This window comes from Coffea eugenioides, chromosome 5 (assembly GCF_003713205.1).
Source record: "Coffea eugenioides isolate CCC68of chromosome 5, Ceug_1.0, whole genome shotgun sequence".
NCBI classification, from domain to species: domain Eukaryota; kingdom Viridiplantae; phylum Streptophyta; class Magnoliopsida; order Gentianales; family Rubiaceae; genus Coffea; species Coffea eugenioides.
In genome coordinates this window covers 34,613,322-34,634,127 of record NC_040039.1, presented here as the reverse complement: position 1 = coordinate 34,634,127, position 20,806 = coordinate 34,613,322, and the positions used below count along the sequence as shown (strand labels likewise).

Genomic DNA, 20,806 nt, shown 5'->3' with positions numbered 1-20,806 from the left:
TTTTTTTTTGCATATTATTTGACAATTAATAACGGTATTTATTATTATTAGATAGGTAAAACATTCAAATTTATTTGTTTAACACTCACTAATAGTTAAATTTAAATGTTTAATTATTTTTAAATGAATATAAATCAATGAATTGAATGAATCCACTATCTACCAATTAAATAAATTCAATTAAATACCCCTTTAGACTCATTCAAAATTAATGGGCTAATTTTAATAGGTTATTAATGAACGAATTTGGACAACCCAACATAATTGAATCGTACTTGACACCTCTGCTCTATACCATAGTTGTCTAGGACAGTTATTCTAAGCCTGTGTACAAATTTAATCTTTTTATCACTTGCAGCAACGACTCCAGGTAAGTTTTGCTGCTGCCTACGATTCGGACTCTATAATATCTGCCCCTTCCTCCTTGCATCTTGTTATTAAAGAAATTACACGGGGCAAGGATGCTCAGTACAGCATATATAGAGTAGCATTACAACACATCAAAACTTTGCTTCGTTTAACTAGCAAGATGAGACATCAGATTCTTTAACAATTTTTCCTCATCTAACCATGACATATTTCATGTGATTCTCTGCCATTTGACAAAGATGACTTCAGAAATTTCTACCTGGATGGATTAAGTTGTACTCGTGCATATCAGAAATCAACAGTCATTTCTTACTCATGTTCATACAGATATTTATAGGTTGACATTTTTGCAGTGAATAAAGAAATATCTGGTCTTTTTGCAAGCACAGTGTGTTTGTTTGGATAGAAGTTTATTTGGATGATTTATTTGAAATAATTACTGTAGTACTTTTTGTGATGTGATGTATACGAGATTAAAAAAATTAATTGTGAAGATAAAAAGGTGATTAGAATTTGTGAAGCAAATTATTTTATCTCAAATCATCTCAATCCAAACACACTCAGTATCTTTTTCTTCACTGTACAATTCAACAACACAACAACAAACTCTGGAGCTAAACGCGAAAATGAGCCTCTCCCCGCAGTTCAACAAGATCAACCTGTCATCTCTTTCTGCGCTTAGGCTCCACTTAGCAATCAAATACAGGAACAAAGTCAGATGGATCCAAGTGAATTTAAATGAAACAGAGAATAGATATCATAAGCAACAGTTCACAAACATACAAGCTTCTTAAGGAAGGGTATCACATGAATATTACAAGAAAAGAAGCCAATGCAGAGGCTAGAGGACATTTTTTACACCTTGCAAATACACAATAGAAGTGGCTTACGACCTCAAACTTTCATGTTGAAAAAACGTTCAACTTTCCCTAGCAACTATCACAGACAGAGATAAACATGGTGCTAAAAGAAAAGAGAACTACATGCCTTTGATCTGTTCCAAAAAGTAACAGGGCGAAGGCATCAGAGACAGGATGTTGTTAGGATAGATAAAAAGAAACTGTATTTGGGCTCTTAAAAATTAGGCCGTGCTCAGCAAAATATGCTCCTGAAATCAGAGACTACCTTCTGACACCTTTTACCCCAAGACATCCAATCTAAGGCTAAGGCATGAAAGTTTTACTCGATAGCTGCAATGTTCTTAAAATGCTATTCTTTAGCACACGCAGAAAAAAATGCTATTCTTCAGCCAATAACAGAATCAGTTAAGCCGCATAAGAAAGCATGATATTAGCAATATATCTTCATGTTGTGTTCTTTACCAGCCAATTTTCTATACCCGTGTCTGAATATTTTTTGAAGTGTTCCAACTTTCATGTGACTTGAAGAAAATTGGCAAACTTGACAACTATTTAATCATGCAATGACACAAACTTAGCAAACAAACTTTGCAACCGCAAACTGTTGGTTTGACGGATGAGATTCAAGACATCTATATTAAGCTATTATTATTGTCAGTAACATTGCCATAAATTCTTAACCATATCAGACTTAATCCGATACAAGCATCTTAATCAAGATTAACACAGGGTAATGCATGCTTACCTTCTCAATAGATGGTGAAACAGGAAATGAGTTCAAAGACCTCTTTGCATCATCATCAGACGAACAATCAGAACACAAAAAATGATCCAGCTTCTTTGCTTCTTCAATAGTCATGCCCATACAAGAAGGGTGGAACCTGCAAGATGAGTGGTGCACACATATGAAGAAAGACGCTTATTATTCATTTTTGTTCTACAGGCTCGTACAGTGTAAGATTTACTATAGCATACAAATTAAGTTGAAAAAACAAAATTAGCATGATTCTTTGATCCTTGACTTCTGTTAATCTTTCCTACAATAGATCAGCCAAAGCAACCAAACAGAGCTATCATAACCATCAAGCAGAACCATGAACATACTGTAGCCTGAAGTTTCTCTCACGTAAACACAATTGGAACCAAGTAAATTGCCAAAGTCCAATTTCATAAACAGAAATCAGCCCACAACAATGCAGCATTGCTGCTTCTAGACTGAATTTTATCTAAATATTCAACTATTATCAAATGAAATCCACTTGAAGTGATTGCAGCCCAAGGGAAGCAGAAGGGAGGCCTAAGCAGCTAAAAACTCCAAAATTACAGTGTAAGACAACTATAAACGTTTGCACTTTAAGCAGATCAAAAATCAAAAGTTCCAGACGTAAAGCCCAATAACTTGAGATACAGACAACACAACTATAAACATTTACTATCTAAGCAGCTCAAAAATCCAAAGTTCCAGATGTAAAGCCTGTCAATAAGTTGAGCAACGGTAAGACAACTATAAACATTCCTCCCAGGCTGTATCAACAGGAGGAAGTGCCATACAACCCAGTTATTATATACTCTAGTTACCAAAATTGAAACTCACATCTAATTGAACCAAATCCCCTAAGAGAAACCTTGCATTTGATCTAATGATATTTGATGAACATATCATTAGGTTTCTATAAACAAAAAGGCTAAGTTTTAGAACACAAGCTAAAGTCATTCCATACATATTCAGATACAATGACTACCAGAGTTGACATATATCATTACTTAGCAGGAAATTCAAAGGAAAAAAAATAAAAGAAAAGGCAAGGTATTTTGAAATCAGATTTCAGGGAAGAAATGAAGAAACCAAAAAAAGGAGAAAATCCTGTGTCATTCACTCCAAGAAAAGGAGAAAGGAAGAATGAATCAGTTTGCTCGTCTTTGACATGTTTTAGGAAGGGATGCTAAATCAAGAAACTTCTCTATAATGTCCTATTTGGCATGCATACATTTTGATATGTAGCATCAGAATAACCAACACTGACCATCGCTAGGATAACAGTGTTCTGCTACTCACTGTCAGGTCTTCACTGGAAAAAAAAAAATAAGATAGCTATAACTGAGACGCAGAGGTGCCATCATATCTTATTTCATTTTAGAAGTTCAACCCCAGAAACCTGTTCCAATTCCGATCTTCAGTCTCGACCGATAGATCAATTCTACCCATCATCAGCACATTAATCCTTTTGCACTAGTTCTTAGCTTCTTGGCTTTGGATCACGCCAACTCACCTATTTATGTTACATTTCCAAATGCTAATCTATCTTGCAGAACATTAAGCCTTATGTAGGAAGAGTCAGCATCAATGCCTGCTTCAGCTTTTTTTGAGCAAATCTGATACATACTTCAGGAACTGGAACTCTGATTAATTGGCATAGCAAATGCATAGGCCATATATAATCTACATGATATGCTTAGAAATTTCTTCCAGAGAACACAATGACCCAACAAAAGAGAAATGTAATACAAACTATTTCATCTGATGAAAAGTTTCCTTCCTTGAAGATTCTCATACAACTTAATCCCATTTTGTAAAGAGATTGTGTTTAACAGCCAAGCTTTTGAATAGAAGAGAAGCGTATTTCCTTCACAGAATTCTCCTCCTTTTGGATTTACCATCTTACAACATTTGATCTCGCGTTGAAAATGATAAAAGCCATCTCCAAGTACTTCTATAAAACAATTTACACTGCCTTTTCCATTCATAGTGGTTTTCAACAAAATGTGTGCACTTTTCCTTGATACGAGCCACCACTGAAAACATCATCTGTCTCCTCATTCTTCACAATTTAGGGCCACAAGGTTCCAAATTTACATAGCTTTTTATTGAATAAACACTGAGAAGCACAAGAACACATGGAACCATTAATCCCCCACCAAAAAAGGGAAAAAGCAGCTAAGATGAACAGATATAGGCATGCAATGCATTTCATATGTGCTTAGAGAGATACATATTCCACATAATCTCTGCAAAATTGAAGATTGGCACACTTCTAGATACCTCTCCTAAGCCATTTTTGTTGGAAGTCCGGAAGACTATACACTTTACCAGTAATTTAAAAAAAAATTATTCTAAACCAAAGAAAAACAAAACAGAAGGCTTGAAAATAACCAGACAATATAAAAATGACGATACTCTTGGCAAGCCCAAGACAGTCAAGTTGTTTCTTACATCTATCTGAAAGAAATAGTTTCATCCACAAATTTTGATAGCTCAAGGAAGCATGAGTTCCAATATAGCTACAACATAGAATTCTGACATGAGAAATTGTTGGGACAAGTAAGAGATGAAGAAAACTGAACACAAACAATAACAGGAAAAAATCAAGATACACAAACATAGACACAAAACCAAATAAAAGAGGAAAACCAGTTGAAGTGGCAGTTGGCAGTTTTGATGCCTAATTAAATTATATTTTTCTCCTTAAGGCAATCAGCTGGCTGAAACAACAAAAACATGATAAAGATATTACATCAAGAGATGATCAAGTCAGAACATTTAAGCATCTGATGAATCAAACATGCATAATCAAGAACCATATGAACCGCATAAACACATACAAGTGCAAAGACAAACATATTCAAAATGTGCATTTCTTGTGATATAATAGTTAATGTCCTCGTTCTTAAATGCCAAATTGCTAAAAGCCCAAAACCTCTTTTAACTTTGTCAGTGGACTGTCAGATACTATTCAAAATTACAATTTAAATTCCAAGGGCCATTGAAGAGTAATGTGACGAACTATCAAACTGTAAAGGTGTAAAATAGTTGAATTTCGTCAACAGGTCAGGCTTCCAAAGTTATTAAACAGTTAATTTTCTTTCCTCAATTAAGGCCTAAGGAAATGGTGTTTTATAATTGGATCTAATTAGGACATTCCAAGAGAAGACATAAACTATGTATTAGTGCAATGAAACTTCTAGTGTACTTTTACATTCACGATTATTCATTCTCTCCCTAATCTTTTTAGTAATAATTTTTTAAATATCCATAATACACTTTGGCGAATAAGTATACAGAAAATCTTCCAAATTATGAATAATTTGTCACTAAAAGAACCCAACTAACACAACCTAAAGGAACAACATTTCACCAGATCGGTTGACTGCAACTATAAAATTACAACAATTATGACCACAAATGTGTCTTACAATGCATGTTGCTTCTTTTTTCATTTCCTTTTTCTCTTTACACTACAGTGATGCTCTGCTTTTTGGCGGCCATAAAGGGCATGTCAAATCTAGTTTAGTTGGTCATGCACCATACTAACTTAGAGCACCTGCTTGAAGAATAATGCTAAGAATCTACAGTAAAATGTCAGTCTTTTCTTATAAAGATGTGTATAATATGCAGTATTTTCTCTAAATTTGCTATAAAACTATAGTCAATACACTTCATTTAGTGATAATTTCTTTATAATACTCTTGAGTGAATGATGGATCATTCCTTGCACTTTTCTATGTCTTGGGTTCCAGTAAACTCAGGAGAAAAATGGCAAGAAATCTTCATTTAGTTTCATATTTTCTGCTCCTTAAATAATTTCCTTCTTGTCAGATTGTACTTTGGTGTCTCTGAACCCCAAATGCCATTTAGTGATCCATTAACACACTGCTTCCTGCTATAACTAGTCCAAACTCTGAATGGCCACTGGAAAAGATCGACTATTGGTGGACCTTCAGTCATCATTATAAAGTGTTATGGATACAATTTCTTTTACTCCATTACCTCTGGGTTTTTTAGTTTCTTTTTCTTTTGAAGCAAAGATCTTTACTTTTTGTTATCAAAGGACAAAGGATTCTCTTACATGGCTCATTTGGTAAACAAGTTCATGATTTCTATTCTTATATTTACCAAATATAAAATATTCCTTCTCGTAATCCTCTAAGTTACCACAAAAACTAATTGTCCAGAGTGGAAAACCACGGATTAACCATCTGCAAAAGTACAGGTGCACAAAACAAATTAAATTTCTAAATTGATTTTAAAGTACCAGATTAAGAACAAGTCTCAATCAGCAGTGCCTAAAATGAGCCATGACCATAACAAAGAGATAAAGAAACTTATTTCACTTTTACACACTAGTTCAACTTACATGTAAATTAGTAGTTTTAAAACCACATATATAGACTGAATATAAATAATAGTTTTACCAGTCTTTGCACCCTTCACATTGCACCATCAGGTCATCTGGGTTGTAAGGCATCTCACATTTGCAATACCTATAGAAAGAACAAAACACAAAAAAGAAAAAACCATTAAACGCCTTAAGGAACTTAATTTGTGCCATCCATCATACAGATGCGAGACATTCAAACTCACACAGCAACACGATCGGGGGTGAAGCCTCCAGTGGCTGCTTTGTACTCAAACCTACAAAAGTAATCTTCAACACCCACATTCTCGAGCTTGGTGTAATTCTTGAATGAGTGCACAATGCACTTTCCTTCAATGGTGTGAGCGCTCTGCACATCGTAGTGGTCTGAAAGGAAAAGTTCCTTGGCCCCATGGAATTGTCTGCGACCCCCAATAGACTCCTCAGGCCGGTAATACCACCTTACCCGGACTTTCACGTTGTTTCGATGGTCTGCCTCAATCTTCTCCACTCGTGCCACATATGGGGGCTTATCGGGATCTGATGGCCTCATCAAGACACAATCTCCAGCTGCAAACATAGCTGGCAAATCACTTTCTACTGACAGAAAAATCATGATCTCATATAAATGCGCAAGTACAAACAGTTAGATTCTGGTCAAAAGAGTCCAAGTCCAAAGCTTACAATGCAAGAAAAAACGTCTACAAGACTCCGGGCCCCATGACCTGATAAAGGTCACAGTTAACAAAGCCAAAAATGAACCAAACATGTCCACTAATACAACAGACCAAACCTCAATCTTTACTTAGCACCAAGTCAACCGAAATGCATTGATTTTCAGTACATAATCTTTACTTTACGCACCAAGTCAACCGAAATGCATTGCATTTCAGTACATAATGCACATGCTCATAGCCCCCCCCCCCCCCCCCAAAAAAAAAAAACAATTCAAAATTCAAACTTTTCAAAATCAACAAACATTTCTGCTTGCAATCAAACTCCAAAAATTCAAATCAGCTCAAATGTGCGAAAACAAACCGTGCCGATAAAAATAAGAGCAATGAAACAACCAAAGTAACACACTTCCACATTTACAGTCTAAAACGCATGTTAAAAACTTGATTACTGCAAAATAAAGCCATTAACCTTAAACCCATCAACAAAAAACACAAATATCAACAGGCATTGTAATTTGCACAACACAAAGCCAAAAAAAAAACAAAATAACCAAAAATTAGAAAAAAATTACGTCTGACAACTTTGTTGGTGCCCTTAATATAGTAAGAATCCAGGTCCTTCTTCCCAGGTTTAGTCTTCGCCATAACTCTCAGTTTCAGTAGGAGCCCTTTAGCTTTGACTACTCAAAAACCCTGAAAAATGATAAATTTTTTTTCTGGGAAAATCAGTAAGTAGGAAAACGAAAAGGACTGAGAAAAATATGAAAAATGGTTTTTTATGTTTATTTTCGGGTTAAAAGGCTTGGACAATACTGAGAAAAGCCGAAGACTGAGAAGTCTTGCTGGGTTTATGGGAAATAGAGCAGTGAAGAGGGAAGCAGAAACCCTAGTTGCTGGAAAATAGGGGGAAACGGAGAGAGAGAAAGAGATAGAAGGCGGAGGAGAGGGGTCGGAAGAAATGAGACTTGGTCGGGTGGGTGCTTGGATAGGAGTTGATACTGTGGTACCTCCCTAGACTTTCTACCTAGTCTTTTTCTAAGCCTTTTTGCTAGAGGTAAAAGTTGGGTGGTAAAAGTCGGTTGGGGCACAAGCCGGGTATCCGTCTCATGTACCACTTGCTGACTCAATCTATACAAGAGGTCGACTATTTTTTTATTTTTATCCGTCCCAAATATTAGAGGTGTCCGGTTATTTGATCGGATCAAGGGGTAATCGTCCCACTCCACTTATTATTTAATTTTTTTTTAAAAATAATTTATGCACTAATTTAAATTTGTATTTTACATATTCATATAATATTTAACAAAGAATTTTTTTTTTTTTCAAAAAAAGTCTTCACCAAGAAATAATCATGCAAAGAGAATCCAAGAAAAATGAAAAAAATTAAAGAATTCAAAATTAATAAAAATTTGAAATAAGTAGCACCTTTTTTTAAATATACCAAAACCCTCTTTTGACCCGATCAAATAATACCAATCGAGTATCCTAATTTTTAGATCAGATCAAATTAGACATAGTGGATTTTCGGTTTAGTGGGTAATTTTGCCCACTCCTAGGTAAAAGTGTGTGTTAACGAACTCCATTAACCACTTGGAATTAAAGAATTAAGGTGCTATTTGGATTGCTATTTTTTGAAATTTTTATAAAAAAAAAAATATACTGTAGCAATTTAATGTATGTGAGATAGAAAAGTGAATGAAAAATGTGTATATAGAACATTTAAAAATTTTTATTAGAAAACTACAATCCAAACTGCTTCGTCTATTGTGTTTGTTTCATGATTCACTTAATTTTTATATACTCATTTTTAGCCAGAATTATATCTCTTAATTTATTGAATTGTTAAACTAAAACACTTACTCAAAAAAATCTTTTTTCCCTCATTCTTCTACATATTCTTACAGACATATACACATCGTCTCTTAAAAAGTATACATATTCAAAATTTATCACATATTTAGAGTGCATTTAATGAAATTGAAATCTGAAATCTAAAATCTAAAGTTTGAATTTGTTAAGTTATTGAATTATTAAGTACTAAATTTGATACATTTAAGTGTATATCTTTTTTTTTTTTTTTGAAACAAATTTGGCCTAAAAAATTCAATGTCATTTAATTAATTCAAATGTTTTATTTTTTATCATCAAATATGTCTAAATATGTTAAGATTTGAATCCATTAAATTTAAATGTTGAATTGAGTTATCAAACAGAGCTTTACACATATGCACATATTTTTCTTTTATACTACACATTTTAAAATATAATCTCTCCATCAAACATATAGATTTGCATTTCTCTTTTGTCAGGTATAGGCATTTTACACATAAAACACATTCTCTTTCTCACGCACACAAATACACTTTCCATATTAGCATATAGTTTATTAGTATTAAAAATTACTACTTACAAAATAAATATAATATAAATATAAACATATTATTACTTAAACTATTATATATATGGATTAAAATATTTCAAATCACTTATACATTAACTGATTATCAAACCAATTTACCTATATGGTTCAGCAAATTAAAACTTTAACAATTAAGTTTCCATATTCAGATACTATATCAACTTTTAATTTTTTATTTTATCAAACATACTCTAATATTAATCAAAATGTTTCTTCTTTCAAAAAAAAAATTACATACAATCACATAGCAAAAAGTTTTTTTTTCATTTTTTAAGAAAATGTGAACATATATTTAGTAAAGTTGACATTTGGTGTTCAATGTTATGTTCATTTAAGTTGTTGGAATTCGGTACTTTGATCGTTCCTTATTGTTTTAGAATCCAAATTTACAAATCAATTGCAATTCTACTTTGAGTGTTGAATGTTGTTTTTTCACGGAATTTTGTGCTCTAGTCATACCTTATTGCTTTAGAATCCAAATTTACAATTCAACTACAATTCTACTTAGATTGCTGAATGTTGTCTTTTCAAGACGGAACAATGCTCAATTTTATTTCTCTCATAGCGTTTCTTTACTGCTATAACAATATTATATATATATATATATATATATATATATAGTTCATTGGCCTTTATAATTATCCTATAATAAAACGTAAACAGATTCAATTACCAACTAATTGGTTATGGAAAATCCACATTAGTCATCCATCACATTTTGGTGATGTTGATTTTTCATCTCATACAAGCAAAATGAAGCAATTTGTCACTGCAAAAATTCAAAATGCACCATCCCCCCCCAACTAAACACTCTTTTATCATATGTTGTCATCAGAGAAAGTCATGCATATATCACATAACTGATTAGTAAGGGCAACCGCAACTCAAACAATGTAAACCAAACAACATATAGGCCTCATTCTCTTTAACTTTTCCAAATTATTCTTTTAAATTCTTTATCTTTTGAATGAAGGTTGTAAAAAAGGAAAAATACATAACTAGATCAACATGTGCCAAATTTGAAGCAAAAGACAACAAATTCATATATCACATATTTGATTAGTAAGGGCAAAAAATAGCTCAAATAATTTAAGAGTAAATTTTATATACACTAACAGTGTATACAGTATCACCGTTTGATTCATGACATGTGTGTAAAAGTTAAATTTCAAATTAAATTTTGCATATTTGTCATTCATCCAACGCTGATAGTGTATACACTGTCAGTGTATACACCAAACAATATATAGGTCTCATTCTCTTTAACCTTTCCAAATTATTCTTATTTCTTCATCTTTCGGATGAAAGGTTGTACAAAAAAGAAAAACATATAACTAGATCAATATGTGACAAATTTGAAGCAAAAGACAACAAATTCATATACCACATATTTGATTAGTAAGGGCAAAAGACAACTTAAAGAATTTAAACTAAATAACATATAGGTCTCATTCTCTTTAACCTTTCCAAATTATTCTTTTAATTCCTTCATCTTTTAGATGAAAGATTGTTAAAAAAGAAAACCACATAACTAGATCAACATGTGCCAAATTTGAAGCAAAAGACAACAAATTCACCTCTATCACCACTGCTTTTACTAGTCTCACCACTAACCATCTTGTAGCACCTTTATTGGTTACCTCCACCACCCCAATAGTCATTACTTTTTTCTTCCTCCCATGCGATCAAACTATCTCTTTTTTTTTGTTACCAATCACCTATATCTTTCCCCTAACACCTCTGGCACCACCAACACCACGTTCATCATCTTATAACTCCTATATTTTGGTTCTTTATCATTACAAGTGCTACTCAAATTACTTGAGACCCATGATAAAAGATTGTTCCAGTCAGTATTAGTAGTGCTACTAGCTCTTGACTTGCAGCACCTACAGCTACTGTGGCCTACACTCATGCTATTTGAGGATCACCAAAATATCAAGAAAATAAAGAATGAAGGATTAAAATGGTGCATTTTAGAATTGTGAGGGGCTAAAATTTAGAAGAATAAATAGCGAGACCAATTGGTGTGACCTTTTTGAGTTACCAATTTTTCCATTTAAATTTCATACATGACATATATGCATCACTTTCTTTAGAAAAAATATGACTAGAAAAGTGTTATGAACCAAAAAGATTCATCTCGAGTCTTTGGGACAAAAATGCTCTATTTTTCTTTTGATATACTAAGTTCAACATCCATAAAATACAAGAGATGCTTTATTCGTTCGGTATCTTTCTATTAACTTTAGAGTTGAGATATTGGACATGAAAATTTTGTTGACAAGTAAAAATACAATTTAAGGGTTGAAATAAGAAAACTACATCTCTACATCTATTAGTGTCGTGAGAGCATCCTTCAGACAAATGATATCAATATTTGCAAGAGGCGGCAGCAATTTGGTTGAGGCTTTGTAGGTGCCTTGTTCAACCAAACAAGCAACTCACATCTGGATTATGAGCATACCTATCCAATTGAGCACACCAAACTTTATTTAGCAATATCTGTGCATAATTATAAATCAAAAATACTTTACAATTCTTTTAGTGAATTGGCTTGATAAGTTGGAGCATTCAGTAGAAGGCAACTTGCAAGCCTTGTTGTCAAAGATAGAGCTAATAAAAGAACATAAAGTAAAAAGATTTCGTTTGACATGCACTAAAATGAACAAAGAAGTAAAAAAATTTAAATTAGCAAATAGGGTATGTTACAGTTAAATGTTATGACTTTGACTCTCATAGCTATGATGATGTTCCTAACTATAATAGTGTTAGCAGGTTGTGCTCCTTCATTTGCCTCAAATTCATTCCACAAGATAAGAAGCATTGGTCTTTTCCTTTACAAAAATAGAAAAGTGAAAGAATTATAAAGTGTTATTTAATTGAATAAAAGAACACATTTATAGGACTTATTGACTTACTCTTCATTGACAATAATGAAATCTATGATTGTAGACTCAAGACCCTGTTCTTTTAAGAGGAAAGCATGAACCACAACAACTAGCACATCTAATATTTTTTGCAATAATATTTTAATTTAGTTATAAATTAAAGAATAAAATAAATTTAACTTCAAGTATGTGAGTTGAGATAAGCTTACTTTACAATCTTTCTGTCTTAGCAAACTTGATGAGTTTTTTGAATTCTACAAGCTCAAAATGGCATAGTATAGTAGGTGGAATTGCCTCCACATATTCTTTGACAAGTGTCTTATTAAATATGACCCAAAAATACTGGTAATCACTAACCATGTATTGTTTGTCAACCTTATGCAGACTTGCACTAGAGATATAATATTTCCTGAATGGCATAAGTATAGCAATAAAGTAGTGAATATCATTGCCTTAAATGAATGCTAAGAATTTGGTTCCCTATTTAGTTATGAATAGAAAATAAGTATGGATATGGGGAATAGTTAAAAATGTATCAAAATTGAAAAAAAAATCAAACATAGGCTCTTTTTTTCTTTTCTTTTTTTGTAACCTCAGAATCTGTGAGGACGAAACGGTGATAGTTCACAAGCTTTTTTGCTTGGCTAAGCTAAATATTGCTCTTTTCAATGACCTACATGAGTACTATCCATATTGTTACACGTTGAAGGACTTGATTCACTGGAAGATATCACCTTAGTATGGTCATGTGTACATTTCAGAAACAAACAGAATTCAATTGTTGAGAGAAAATAACTTTTCACAAGGAATTAATAAAATACAAAATAGAAAGGAGAAAAATGTATAATATACTCGGTGGCTAACGGAGAAGCTTCAAGAACTTCTCTATATAAAATATTTTTAGTCTGATCTATTTTAGGTGTGTCAAGAAAGGGAGGTTTAATAAGTAATTTCACTTGTAAATCTGCTCTTGCATGTAATAGTGCATCATAGAGAAGGCCACGTGAAAATACAGATTCTTTCAAATAAATGCCTACAAAATCGAGGATTTGTCCCTGTACTTTTTTTATTGTCATGGCAAAACACAATCGGATCAAAAATTGAGTTTTCTTATATGGCATGGGATATTGCTCATTCATAGAAGGTTGCAATAGGATCCTATGAATGAAAACATCTTTTTCAACAAAGTCTCCTACTGCAATTTGCGCATAGATAATATTCCAACTAAGATTTTTGCATACTAATCTCATTCAATTACAAAGACCTTTAGTTGGATCTAGATTTCTAAGCAAAATCAATGGCGCATTAACCTTAAGGATGAGCCTATGCAGTGGAAAGCCACTAGGGAAAAGGGAATTGAAGAAGTCTTCATACTGTCCTTGATCGTTTGGATTCAAAGTTTGATCAAAACTAAGGTATTTCATTGTTTCACCTCGACATTTATTAATTAGAACATCATTAACTTCATCCACAAATTGATTCTTTGTGGTCAAAATTGCTCGATTCAGTGGAGTGCCAACACTTTCTGATTCTGATTGAATTTTTGGATACACTGTTGATCAGATCATTAAGTGTGAACTCATCCCAACTGTCTTTGAGCAAAATTGAAGAAGGGATTTTTATTTAATAAAAAGTCAGTGAATGAAGGATCTATTCGAGCTCTCATATTTTTCGTTAGCTGCAATTTTTCAAGACTTGGTCATAAGGGAGAGTTAATCATGTAGGCATCTATTGTCCCAAATTGGTTCCTTGTACGGATAACAGCAATGTTTGCCTAAAGTCTCTACCAAAAATAACAACTTTTCCACCAAAAAGATATTGTGAGTTTAACAAACCTTATAATAGATCATTTAATGCTTCTATTACTGATCTTTTAGCCATGGAGTCTTGTCCTAGATAATCAGTTTTTACTTTTTGATCATATCAATAAGGCTACTTTGTTTGCTTATTTTACATGCTTTACTTCTGAGATATCAATGGGGATCTTAAATCTCAAATGAGCAATTCGACCTCCTAGCAATATAGATGTAGTAATACCTAAAATGGTTTATTGCTAGTGCTAAATACCCTTTATATCTAACATCAATCAGGAAAGCTCTATAAAGAAATGATTTTCTGGTGCCTCCAAGATCGTGTACAAAGAGGGTACCTTTTTTATTCTCATATATACACTGAGATATCATATCAAATGCATGTTTTTGCCTTTCATTAAACAAGTACATTTAGGTTCTCTTTGCCAACCATTATGATTCTCTCTGCTGCCAATTCTCTTTTTGGTTCTCAATATCGAAAGATGAGAAATTATTGGAAACGAAATCAAATAAGCTTATAGTTTTTCCCATTGATTCAAGGAAACCATTTATTTGTTGCAAAACTCTTTTCCTAACTTCTTTAGGATTCAAATCTAGACACTCAAGGAAATCCTCTAACATTACAACCTCAAATTTTAATCATAGTTGCCTAGGGTTATAAGAACAAGAATAAATAAAGAGAGTCACAAAATATCTTTTCATTTTTATAAGGCATGTGAAAAAGAGAAACTTCTTGGAGGTTATGCTCTTGGCTGTTATCATCTTCAAGTAGCTCTCGTAGAAGTGCTGCCTCACGAAAAGTATTTACTCGTATTCTGTTGTAATTTTTTAATCATCAAAAGATTGTGGAGTATGAACTTTTGATAAAAAGAGTCTATGGTAGTATCTTTCTCTCTCGGATGGATGAGCTGAATTTATTATACCTATAGAGTATCCTCTATCTTTAATTTTCCAGTGCTTTTCATCGGCTAGGCAAACAAAATGGTCTGGATATTTAGCATATGTGCATTTCAGTTCCTATGCTTCTGAATTTGTTCTATTCATATAGAAAAATTCATTAAATATCATTTTTTTGTTTCTTAGATTTCTAATAATATTGTTCAGATTCTCATATTTTTTTTGAAGCTAATAGGCTGATAATTTTTTAGACAAAGTTGTAAGTGGATGAATGTAGGTTTCATCTCATTTAGTGCAAAATGAAAAAGCCTCTATTCACCCTCAGGTGGTGAGACCCAACGAGTTGCTTGATATTACTGAATTTCATCAATATCTTCATTTGGATTATCAAAATTCACATGAAATCTGATCCTATTGTGTCCTTTGCAAATTTGTTTATAAATGTATTTAACAGTCCAAATTGTTGAGTAAATCTTGATATTAATATGGCAGCTAAATTTAGCAAGCACATAGGTATTATATGAAATAGGTGTCCCTTAACTTTGACTTTAATACCATTGTTTATTCACCTTAGGCATCTATTGTCTAGGTTGTATTCTCACAAAAGTTCTTTAGAAATGCCTACAATTGTCTCGCTTAGTCATACACACATTCTATGGATTCAAAACACCACATGGGCCATTACATTATGTGTTTTTTAACCATCTTTTAAAGGTGTATATATTTGACTTTGTGTGGAATCTCAGTACTCACAATTTTGTCAAACTCTTTAAGTTTGAAAATTTTGTAGTGAAGTTTTAGAATTAACAAGAAGTGTGCATATGGGAAGTTTCTTTGTTGAAACTCTATAACACAAGTATAGGCTGTCAATTCACCAAATCTATATATTTTTTTAAAAAGCTCATTTTTAAACTCCTCAAGTTTAGCATGAAAAACCCTCACAATTAAATCTGGTCGATTCTGTGCTTCTTCTTCTTCAATTAAGTGCTCATTTGTTGTCGACCATTTAGAATTACATGTCATGGTAAAATAAAAACTTGACTAGCCAAATTTTTAGACCAAAGTCATCGTGTGACAGCCCCACCTCACCCTAAAACGAATCAAAGGGTTCGGCGGACCGCCTGCCCAACTCTTGCCAAGACTATGGAGTCGAATCACACAAATCCAATATAGCACGCGCGATAGGACCCAAAGAAAACGAACAATCAGAGACTACTAAGGTGAGAATATGCTTACCAAACCATAAAATCATAATCTCAACTGAATACACTTAATAGACAAGGTTAAACACTTATACATATATTTACATCGGAGTCTTTGGCAAATTAACTAAACTAAAATACAAGCCAAAATATTCATACACTTAAAATATGATTCGGGTTTCGATTGCAAAAGAGATTAACAAAATATTAATTACACTAGCTCGACCCTTTTTTCCAAGATCATGGATTCAAAGTTTGCTCCTGAAAGGAAAACAAAGATAACGGGAAGGGGGTGAGTTTACGCTCAATGAAATATCAAAATAATAGCAGTCAAATTTTGGCATTTCACGTTTAACCAATCAGATATACATGCCAGATATAAAGTAAAGCAGTTAGACACCATGATTCAAATAGGAAGGATAAAGGTGACTCTCAGGAGCCAGATTTCCATGGCAGAATTTGATCCAAACCCGTTGACTCTCCGTCAACGTATATAGAACCAACATGTCCGTAGACCCCACTTTACACCAAATTTCGTCCATCAAACATACCCCTTACCGGGTCCGAACACTTCAATAGAAACAGAAGTGGTAATACTCGAGTATACCGGAATTAAGAGTCTCAATACCCAAAGATTCCTAGAAACAAACTACCGTGATTCGTTATCTAATCGATCAGACCCTTGCCGGTCCGACTCGAGTAACTAACCACAGGTGTTGAGCTCAGACGTCACAGAAAGGTCGTTGGATACCAGCCTCCAAACGACGTCCGAACAGACTCAGATACAGATAACAGATTACACACAGTAAATAGGCATTCAGACAGACAAGAGAACGAGTGTGATAAAGTACACCCTCGTTTCAAACAAAATAAATATATAGTACAGTCATTCAAATCACAGATTACAGGTGCAGAAACCAAGTTAAGCAACAAATGAGGGGAGTAGTACACTCACCAGTTCAAGTACAGGTACGTCAAAATTTTCACCCAAAATGGCCTTAATCACCATGAAACCCTAAGAATAACAAAGGTAAAGTAGTTGAGGTTTCCACATCCAAAATCGAGTAAACGGAATGCACAAGTGAGACTCGATTACTAGTCGGGTGCCTCTCCAAGTTATATATGAGTACAAAAGAATAAAAATGAAATTTTTGAGCAAACAGATAACAGTTGGTACGAGGATTACAAACAACCCCAAACCCCCTCATTCAACCACAATGCAACTCCAACTTAAAGGAATCAGACGGCCTAAAAAATTGGACAGCATTTTCCCCTAAATTTCCTTACTTTTCCAACCATCATGGCTTCATTTTTTCTCAAATCAGCCCCAACATCACACACAAAATAATCTCATTTCAATAACCGTTCAATAGGCTCAATGTCGTACAAATACAAAATCAAGTTAGGAAAATGTCCGAAAATGAAGTTTAAGCCATAAAACAAAAGACAGATTTGACGTCGCTTAGTGTATCGGACACAACCGAAGCTACGCTTATCGAATTGGTGTACAATTTATACCGTTTCGAAGCTAAAATAAAGGGCTACAGCTTTGATTAAGACCACTCAGTCCAGTTCATAGTGTAATCAGATCAAAATTTCAAATTACAGAACCAGAATCCCACAATCAGGCTAGTTAATCGTACTATACTTAAATGACAATAACTCAGGCTACCGAAGTCCGATTGAGGTGTTTTCAGGGCCCTTAGAAAGCTAAGATATAACACTATAACTTCTGTGTTTTGGCCAAATGCTAATTCAGTACGGATCAGGGTGAACAGATGCGATCAGATTGGTGAAATGTCAACACTGTCCACAGAACTCTACCTATGGCAGTCAGGGGTATTTTTATCTTTTCACATGCTACAGTGCTTGGATTGAGCTGAAATTTTACAGACAACTATAAACATCATTTCCTACAACTTTCATGTTTTAACCTAAGGCTGATTCGGCCTCCATCATAGCTGAACAGAATCGGGCAGAACAGGGTAAGAAGAAACCCTAAACTGGAATTTCCGCACAAATTCGAAAATTCTCCACAAACAACCGCAATTTTCGTACAAAGGCTCCATTTAACACAATTTAGAGCTATCAATCCAAGGCCAACCATAACTATCATATGAAAATAGAAAAATTCCCAAAAAAAATCAGAAATTTATCTGCTCCACTTTAATCCATGAAATCTTCCATAAAACAACCTATTTAGCCACCACAAGTTACTAATCTACCATTATTAGGAACAAAGAGTAAGTTTTCAAGCAAAATATCTTGACACCTCAAGAAAGGTAGTAGCTTAAGGGTTCCTCCTTCAAAACAACTCCACCAACCACTTTAATCCTTCCTAGAAAAGAGTTTTTATGGAGTGATTTGACTTGTTAATGGTTAGAACTCAAGATTTGGACAAGAATTGAAGTGGCAAAATGAAAGGTTTTCTCTCTTTTCTCTCTCAATGTGGTCGGCCAAGAAGGAAGAAGAAATTGGGAAATTTTGGTCAAATTTTTGGTATTTAGTAAAGGTAAGAAAGTTAGGCAAGTCCAACTTCCAATGATTTTGTAACAAATGGCACCTTAGGGTTTCATTCTCATCCTTTGTCTACCAATGGTAATTTATCTAACTAACCTCTAATTGTATCCTAACACCTTGTAAAATAATATCACTTGATACAAAACTCCAACAATTTGTCAAAAATATATCGCATTTACCGCACTAGCGGGTCCCACGTCAATAATATACTTCAAACTTATCATGAACTAATTTAAACTAGGAAAAATGATTTAAAAACTCTATTCACTTATAAAATCTCTGAAAAATCGAAATAGTAGGGTATAATGAAGAAAATTACACGCGAGGAAATAAAATAAATAAGATAAAATTAGAAAAATTTACGGGTCCTCAGACATCGCATCTATATACTTTCTTCTTGTGACGACCCCACCTCCCCCTAAGGTGTACCCCAAGGTTTAGTGGACCGCCTGCCCAACTCTCGCCAGAACTCACTCACTCATTTCAAATAAAACAGTTTACAACCTCAAGAGTAAATGAAATAATAGTTCCCAAGTATAACAAAAGATTTGAGTTCTAGATACATTCAACTCTAATCGAGCACTAGTGCACGTACAATTGCCAAAAATTTAAAAACTAGCTAATCTGTACCAGCCTCATACTCTCGCTCGTACCTCCTGTAAGGAAAACAAATTTAACAGAATAGAGTGATTTAAAGCTCAGTGAGGTTCCAAATAGTAAGTTGACCATTATTTAAAAGTACAAGTATCAAAGTAGTAAAGTAGCGAGCATAACAAGTCAAGAATTGGACCCAAGTAGCAAGTTGGCTATATGTAAAACTTGACCTCTTAAAATGAGCGAGTGTAAAAGTTTTTAAAAAGAAATAATAACACGACAAGTAATAATCATTTCAAAGTATAAGGATACGGATGGTTCTCAAGAGCCAAATTCCCGTTGCTTCACCAGAGCTTGATCAAGTAGTAGTTGACACTCCGTCAACTTTCAAGTAAAGTAACCAGTCCAGTAGAGCACCACTTAACTACTGTCTTCGTCCACCATTCAAACCCCCCACCGGACCCAAAATTCTCAATAAACACGGGTGGTAATACTCGAGTATACCGATTAGTCGAGGAGGTATCACTCTACTCGATAAAACAAGAGACCCAGAGTTCGTTATCTAATTGACCAGGCCCTTGCCGGCTTGACTAGATTAACTAGTCTCAGGGTTTCTGGAATTCCAGAGTGTTCACGTATAGACAGGTATATCAAATCATGTGTACTCAAGGCACAACAACAAGTCATGTTTAGAACAAGTGCGATAAAGTACACCCTTGTCCATTCAAATAAGTCAAATATTGTCTAAGCACATTAGTAAAACATGTAAAAGTAAGTATCAAGTACAAACATGCACTTGGAAGCACTCACCAAAGACTTAGTGCTTCTCAAAATCACGCTCAGGTACAACTTCTTGGTTGGAGTCCAAATCTGCGATAAAATATCATTTACGAGTTTAAAATCTACTAGGGTTTGAAACATAGGAGTTTCGCTTCAAAAAAATCAAGTAAATGAAGCTTGTTTAAGTAGTAGTCATATGGCTTATCAAACTCGAGAAAATTCATGCTCACTCTTTTAGTTTCAATAAAGAAGTGAGTCATATTTTTGAAGTCGCACTTGGTATAAAAGATCGAGAAAATCATATTTTCAAGGGTCACTACTTTCATTTTTTTCAAGGACACGAGTTCCGGCAAAATTTCATCTTATATACATCTACTAAAGAAAACTCGAATACCTTTGACGATCCAAGTTCAATTCGATCTCAAATCCTCGTGCAAGTTGCGAGTACATACGCCTAACCCTCGAGTGACAATTTGGGTAGCGTGTCCTTTGTATTTAGCTATTTTTCAATCACTTAAGACTTCATTTCTTTCCTCAACTCAGCCCAAATTCAACATATAAGCAAGCTTAACAAAATAGCTCTTCAACTAGGTTTAATATCATCCAAAGACAAGTCAATTCTAGCAATGAAACCATCAAGATCAAAGCTGGAAA

At 33.8% G+C, this 20,806-nt stretch overlaps 1 protein-coding gene across 2 annotated transcripts; it reads right to left on the bottom strand.

Moving 5' to 3' along the window:
• Positions 1-885: 885 nt before the first annotated feature.
• LOC113772527 (chromatin remodeling protein EBS-like) lies at positions 886-8,035 on the bottom strand. 2 transcript variants are annotated; one of them, XM_027317139.1, is made up of 5 exons: positions 7,611-8,035; positions 6,589-6,931; positions 6,420-6,488; positions 1,975-2,110; positions 886-1,057 (listed from the first exon to the last, which is right to left on the bottom strand). In XM_027317139.1, exons 1-5 carry the CDS (start codon positions 7,681-7,683, stop codon positions 905-907), a joined length of 774 nt encoding a protein of 257 aa, XP_027172940.1. In that variant the 5' UTR covers positions 7,684-8,035; the 3' UTR covers positions 886-904. The 2 variants fall into 2 exon arrangements, with proteins under 2 accessions (XP_027172940.1, XP_027172942.1); XM_027317141.1 differs by having other exon boundaries at positions 934-1,052; positions 7,611-8,033.
• Positions 8,036-20,806: the final 12,771 nt, after the last annotated feature.